This window comes from Anopheles aquasalis, chromosome 2 (assembly GCF_943734665.1).
Source record: "Anopheles aquasalis chromosome 2, idAnoAquaMG_Q_19, whole genome shotgun sequence".
Lineage (NCBI taxonomy): Eukaryota > Metazoa > Arthropoda > Insecta > Diptera > Culicidae > Anopheles > Anopheles aquasalis.
Window position 1 is genome coordinate 83,133,147 of NC_064877.1, and position 7,500 is coordinate 83,140,646.

Sequence of the window (7,500 nt, forward strand, 5' to 3'; positions counted from 1 at the left end):
GTGTATGCTAGCAATTCAACGATGAATCAATTGATTTATATTTGACCTATTGCTTCCACTATATATTTTTTTTTGAGATTCATTTTTAGTTGATTGTATAACGCCATTTGTTAATAACGTTCGCTCTATCGTAATCAACCGTAAATTAGAGATGCTTAATTCGTAGTCAGTAGAAATACGGCAAACAATGCCGTTTGCCGTTTTATGCTTAGTATGCTAGTATGCACCCCACAAAGACGGTCTGAAGACTGTACTTGAAAGTTCAAAAGACCGCGGAGGAAAATCCATCTGCAGAGATTTAATTTTTCAAGCTTCCAACGATTGCATGCGCATTAACATGTTTTATTTTCGTTTTTTTCCATTCTCTTTCTCCTTTTTTTTCATCTGCGTACCATCTCAATTTCTCATGCGTCGCGGACCAACCATGCGTGGCTGACTTCGCTGGCCGTCATTTGTTTGGATTGGTTTCCCTTTTTGTTTCCGTTTGATGTTTTCGAATTGATCGGTTTATGCCGTGTCCGTGGGCGACCGGACGGTATTTCCTTTCCTCTTCCGTACGGAAATACGCTTACATAAACGTGGTTTAAAACAAAACAGCAACTTCTCCCACATGGAATGCGGCATGGTCGGCACTCGGCGATCTAGATGCACTTATCACGGTGGAGATTGTGTTCGTTACGGCTGAACGGCCCGAAGATCGGCTACAGGTGGCTAACATACAATTTAACAACTTGGATATCATCGGTAAGTTAACTAGAGCGACAGCAAAAACGCCACGATTAACCCGGTCCCTTCGGTTGAATATTCCAGCAAATCAAGAAACGATCGTTGAGCTGCTTGGCTTTGTAAAGCGTGTCATCCCGGCTCCAATGCCTACTCCACCAGAACAAACCAATGGGCTCTATGGAACTGGCGAGAATTGGCCACAAACTTCAGCGGAAACATCACCGCGTACTCCAAAACCTACAAACGACACTCGCCAACGACCAACGGATACGGTTGACGCAGGTGCAGCAGTAGGAGCGGAGGCGCCGAATCCGGTGCGTCTCGAGATAACGTTCGACTTCCATCGGTTGAATGTGCTCGTGTTACGCGCCTTGATTCGTGACAACTACCTCGTTGGCCGCAAGGTGGGCACGTTCACGATGTCAGAAGCGAAGATTCATGCGACGCTCGGATCGGTCATTACGGTTGAGGGTTCCTTAGGTGGGCTGCAGGTGTTGGATCTGACGCCAGAAGGTGTTAACCATCAGCGCATCCTTTCCGTCGGTAAAGATCCGCTTACCGAGCCTAGGCGTGGTCCAGCTTCCGAGGCAGATGCAACGATGGATAGAGATGGTGCCGGGGAACCGGATCTGATGAAATCACTGGCACAGGAAGTGTACGGTATGATGGGTGCCGGTGGTAAGCGCAGCTCTTCACCGGGCGTCGATCAACAGCAGACACTGCACGAAGAAAGGCAGGCCCTTTCGTTTCGCGTCTCGAAGGATCTGAACGCCTGCATCGATATCCGTGTAAAGATGGCTTCGGTGTGGTTCATACACTGTGCACGATTCATGCAAGAGCTCAGCTGGTGTGCGACGGAGTTTAAGCACTACCTCAAGAACCTGGCCCGCTCGATTAGGGAGAAGGCCACGGACATGGCCCTAGGTCTTGTACAATCACGAACGGATCTGTCCGGTAGCCGGCCGGAGAGTAGCTACGCTTCACCTAGACGCGTCCGTCGACAGCGAACAGTTTCCCTTTCCCGGACGCAGGACGTACTGCTGAATTCGGACTACACGCTGAAGATGGACATTACGCTGGAAACTCCGGTACTGATACTGCCACGCAGCAGCAGCAGCCCCCAGGTGCTGGTCGCTCATCTCGGGCGTATCACCGTAAGCAACACGCAGGAACAGACCGGAAGCTCCAGTCCCCAGGAGCGTATCGTTATTAACGTTTCGAATCCTCCGACGGTGCTACTCGAGGAGGAAGGCTATACCTTCGGTGGTCACCGTTGGCGAGAGGATGATGGAGCCGATCGGACGTCGATCGATTGCAATCTAAGCGATTTGGATGGAATCTTTGAACCACCGCTGGACGGATCCACGATAGAGGCCGGTAACAGTGGCCGCATACGGTTTGCCAAGGAGGATTCGACGGAGTTTATCGATAGTATAGCGGCCGATGCAGCAGCTAGTCGTCCGGTGGGTGGTTCAACAGGAACGATGGATTTGGATGTGTATCGGATCGACTTCCGGAACATCAATCTCTACTCACTCGATACGACCAACCGGAAGGGATTCCGTTTCGCTGGATTACCGCGAGCGGAGGATCTGTATTCGTGCAAAGAGAACGCCATCCCAATCATACACGATACGATCTTCAGTTTGGAGATCTACCGCGAGCAGTGCGGTAGTGCCAGCGATGGTGGTGAATGTGAAGATGGTAGCGACGGGTTTCGTATTGTGGGTTGCGTCGTGAAACCGTTACGTTTGTCGCTCAAACGTCAGCAATACGAGCAGCTCCTGGAGACGATCGATAATTTGTTCAAGATCCCGAAAGACCTAGTACGGCCACCGAGCGAGGTACCGACGACCCTGGAAAAGGTAACCGAACTGGCCGAGGAATCATCCTTCCACACCTTTCCGCTACCATCGAAGGCACGTCAGGCACTGTTCTATCAAGCCAGTCTCGATGATCAGCGTTCGCTTGGCGGTGCTGGTGGTGCTAGTGGTGCATCATCGTCGGCGATCGCTATACGAGTTCACTTTGAGCTGCCAGCGTTCATCATCCAACTGAACGGTAATCGGAACGAGGCGCTGGTGCAAATATCGTTCCGTGATTTCTGTGTCGATTTCGATAAGAGAACCCAGTACGAAACGCACATCAAGATATCGCTTCGTTCGCTGCTGATGGAAGATCTGCTGCAACCGGATACGGCCAAGAACCGGTACATGGTAGTGACGTCGGCAGAACGAGACTCTGCGACAGCGCGGCTCAACTGCTCGTCGTTTGCATCGCACTCGTGTCCCAATCTGGTCGGTTTGCTGTTGGCCAACATGGAAGGGTTGCCCAACTCTTTGCCGACCAATCTGGAAGATAAGACCGGATTCTCCTTTTTAACTGCAAACAAATCGCTCTGCCCAGAGACACCACCACCGACACCCTCGATACGTAAGCCAAGCCCCGGGGCACGGTTGAATCCGGAGGAAAATCTAGTTATCTATAGCTCGGTGCTGGTCGATCCAGCTTGTCCAACGTTCGCCACGAAGATCGGTTCCCTGCAGCAGTCCAGCTTTATCGATTTCAACTCGCTCGATCTGATCGTCTCGGTCGAGAGCTGGTTCGTGCTGTTGGACTTTTTCGGTCTGCTGTCGGATTCGGACTCGGACTCGCCTTCGAGTGGCGATAAAGCAAGCGGTTCAAATCGAGCGGATACTGGAATAACCACCGACAGTGCTTCACCGAAAGGTTCCAACCAACAGCAACCGGTTGAGCCGGTTCCAGCAGCGAATGCTATCGGACAGTCAAAGCTTGAAATTTCGGTTCGATCTTTGAGTCTGGTGTTGGCCAAACCGACGTACGAGATTGCAAAAGCGAACGTCTCGAATGCACAGCTCACGATCTCGAAGCGAGGACCAGCGAAGCAAGTAGAGGGGAGCCTGGGGTCGATCACACTCAGCGATCTCACGCAGTATGGCGCGCTGTATCGGGAGAAGTTTATGACGACCGGTACGGAAGCGCTGAGCTTCGTGTATGTTCGTGATTCGGCTAAAGGAGCCACGACCACCGGTCGTGGTTTGCAAAAGGATGCCCAGCTATCGATCGATATGTCTTCGGTGCGGTACATCCACACGAAGCGCTTCATTGCGGAAATTCAGCTTTTCTTCCGGGAGTTTTCCCATCTTCAAACGGTAAGCTGTTGCTGATTTATGTTCACCGTACCTCGTCCACTTTGAGAACTTTACTAATTCCGTTCCACCAATCATTCCATTCCAGCCAATGATGAGGAAAATTAAGCCTTCGGATGCTCGGGCTTACCACAATCAGCGGCCGACGCAGCTAGGGCTGGCCATCAACGCCGGCGCACCGATCATACTGCTACCGATGAGCTACAACAGCGAACATGTGATCGTGGCCGATTTGGGGGAGTTTAGGTTAACGAACGAGTTCCGCCTGAGTGCCGGTGATCGCGAAGTGCTGGATGTGATGCACGTTAACCTTTTCCACACGGACATCTTCGCTGCTCGCATGGAGGAGAAGCCGGATGATCGGTTCATAAATGTACCGACGACGGGGATAAACACTTCCAGCGACGGTGCATCATCGTCGTCTGTGATCGATATGCGTGGCTATCGGTTGGTAAGGAAGGGAGCCTGTTTGCTGAAGGAGAAGTGTCATTTGAAGCTGGAGGTAGAACGAAACTTGGACTCGCTGAGTAGTCATTTCGGTGAGCATCATGGGTTTTTGCGGTTCACACAGTGGTATGACTGAAAATCTTCTCCTTCCGTTTCAGTTCCGGATATTAGTGTACGTGGTACCTTGTCAAAGCTGGATGCGTTGCTGGATCTGCAGCAGTACCGGCTGATACGTGGCTTTTTGTCGCACAACCTTGGTGAATCGATCGATGAGCTGTACATGCGAGCATTCTCCATTCCAAACAGTACGCTTACCCTGAATGCGACCGATACGCTGGGACCCGCCGCCGATGGCGTCCTGGATGAGGTGTGGAAGAACCTTTCCATCAATCTGGAACTGTTGGATGTGTCAGTCCGGTTGGTTCAAACGCTAGACGATCCGCGTCAAACGGTGCAACCGTTGGCTTGTGTTAACTTCATCAAATCGAAGCTTCTGGTCGATTGCTTCAGTGACGGAGCGCAAGACATCGATCTGGTATCGCAGGAGATTCAGTTGATCGATACGCGCTTCCTAACCGCCGAAGGTAGTAGTCCGGGGTGCGGTGAAGTACAAAACGTGTTCCCGAACATTCTTCAGCCAATCCGCGGCGAGCCGGGGACGGAGTTGGTGCAGGCCGAAATTCATAGCCGAAGGCGCCGCGACCTGACCAAGTTTACCATCCTATTAAACAACATGCGCCTAATGGCGATACTGGATTGGTTGGAGAACGCGCGGGACTTTATCTTGCAGCAGGAGGACCCACCGGCACAACCACCAGCGTTGTTGGTAGAAGCTGAGCCAAGCGTTAGTACAGCAATCCCGCGAACCAGCCCTAACGAGGCGCCACGGCGCATGACACCGGCAGCCCCGGCCGAAGAGGGTCGTATGGAGCTGAAGCTCAACATTACCGATTCGGAGCTGGTATTTGTGGAGAAAACGGATCAGCATGATACGAATGCCGTCATCTTGAAGGTAACGAATTTTTGATTCGAGATTTAAAACGGAGTTTTAACTTTGAATTTCTCGATTCTTCCACAGAGCACAACCGTCGTCTCGTATCGTCCGTTCGAGGCGAACAAAACGCTTTCGATCAATCTGAACAATCTGGAAGTGTTTTCGTGTATCTTCGGAGCCGAAGACCGAACCGCCCTGTCCATCATTGATCCCGTCACGATCAACATGGATGTGAAGAAGGGAGTTCTTGAAGTAAGTTAAGCGACCAGCATACTATTCATCAAGAAGAATCTAATTCATAACTAATTCAATCTGTTCTTGTTTTGTAGATTCAAATGCAGAAACAGTTGTGCATTCGCTTATCCTACCACGATGTGCGAATGTTCCGCCAAATGCTGGAATCCCTTCCTGAGCAGACGAAGAATGCTCGGCAGCAGCTAAACCAGCGCAAGGATGGTGGTAGTAAGCACTATGCAAGATCCGTATCGGGTGATTGCGGTAACGGCAGCTACGGCAGGGAAATGGTGAATCTAAAATCCGTCGAAAAGCTCGTCAATCTCGGTTTTAAGCGAGAGGATTGTCTACAAGCGCTCGAACGGTGCAGTAATCAGCTGGATGAAGCGGCTCTCTGGTTAACGCAAAACAAGGAACCTCGGCGGCACGATGAATCCGGTCGCATGCTGAGCCACAGCAGCAGTGTGGGAAGTGGTGCTGACGGAGCAGCTGGTGAGGCTGATGGTTCGCTTAGAATAAGTGCCATCGAGCTAAAGTCTCCCTGCATTTCGATATGTGTGATTGACGATTGTCGCGATGCGGATGTGCCGCTGGTGGAGCTTTCGTTGAGCAAGCTCGATCTACGGCAAGACGTTGGTCAAACGCGATATCGCGTCGATCAGCAGGAACAGCAGCATGCAGCGGTAGAGAGTGCGAGGCAAGCGCTAGCCATCAGTGACGGTGATGACCCACTCGGTGTCACATTTTCTGGCTTCAACGCAGGCCGTATATCGGGAGTGTTTGCGATCGATTACTACAATCGTGTGCTGAGCGGTTGGGAGCCGATGATTGAACCGTGGAAGCTGGAAGCGAAATGGGGCTACAGTCAACTGGCAATCGGTTCAGAGCCGCCCACTGGTGCATCCGGGGGCAATCGGTTAAACATGCGCGTGGAAAGCAACGATACACTGCGGCTAAACGTCACCAGCACGCTGATCGAGCTAATCGCGATGGTGAAGGACAATTGGATGCAGGATCTGTACTCGGATACGACAACGAAGGGAGGCGACAGTTCATCTCCGCCAGGTTCACAGACACAATTGGTCGCATCGAGAGGCCAGCAAGCCCACTATCGCCAACGGGCACCGTTCATACCGTTCGCGATTAAGAACGACACGGGCGTAAGGCTCTGGTACACGACGCTGATCTCCTCGGAGCTAATTTCCTCGCTCGGCCGTAGCTCCCTGAGCTCGATGCCCAATGTACCAGCTGAAGCAAACTGGACCCTGGTGGAACCTGGCTCGATGGCAACATTCTCGTACGGGACACGTAACAAGGCACGGCACCGGGATAGCCACAAGGTGAACCTGCATCAGATTGCGGTGCGTGTCGAGGGTTGGCAAGAGGTGGGCCCGATATCGGTCGATCGCGTCGGGACGTACTTTCGACATGCGCGGCCAGATCTGTGCACCGTTTCCGATTACTCGCAGATTCCCCGTGCACGGATCGTGTTCGGTGTGACGATGGAAGGTTCTGCCCAGAAGCTGATCACTGTCCGGTCAGCACTGAAGCTGATCAACAAGCTCGACCTGCCGGTGTTGGTCAAGATGGAGCACCTGTTTGGTCATCTCAACATACGCCACTGGCCCGACACCAAAACCGCTATCCTGCACTCGAACGAGCTGCTCCATGTCCCGCTGACGCACGTCCATGCGGTCCTGTACTTCCGGCCGCTCGTTTCGAACGCTACCGTTGCCAGTGCGATCGCTGGCGATCAGCAGCAGCTGGAGCCACAATCTGCGTCGTCCCGCTCGGCTTCACCGGTAACGGCACTCGCCACGATGGGCGTCGGTGGTTCACAGCAGAGCAATTCAAGCGATGGCTGGAGTCTACTGCAGCGGTTCGACGTTCCGAAGGTGCTCGCTCACAATGGATTTCAGTTTACCGATC

At 52.3% G+C, this 7,500-nt stretch overlaps 1 protein-coding gene across 1 annotated transcript in view; it reads left to right on the forward strand.

The window, feature by feature from the left end:
* Nucleotides 1–7,500, forward strand: part of LOC126572423 (intermembrane lipid transfer protein Vps13D) — an 18,946-nt gene that overhangs the window by 6,789 nt on the left and 4,657 nt on the right. Inside the window, exons 5-10 of the mRNA XM_050231733.1 lie at nucleotides 598–744; nucleotides 811–3,899; nucleotides 3,985–4,435; nucleotides 4,502–5,355; nucleotides 5,422–5,589; nucleotides 5,667–7,500. The exon at nucleotides 5,667–7,500 is cut by the window's right edge and continues 3,962 nt beyond it. Of these exons, the coding sequence (XP_050087690.1) occupies nucleotides 598–744; nucleotides 811–3,899; nucleotides 3,985–4,435; nucleotides 4,502–5,355; nucleotides 5,422–5,589; nucleotides 5,667–7,500 (6,543 nt within the window). The remainder of the gene's footprint in view (nucleotides 1–597; nucleotides 745–810; nucleotides 3,900–3,984; nucleotides 4,436–4,501; nucleotides 5,356–5,421; nucleotides 5,590–5,666) is intronic.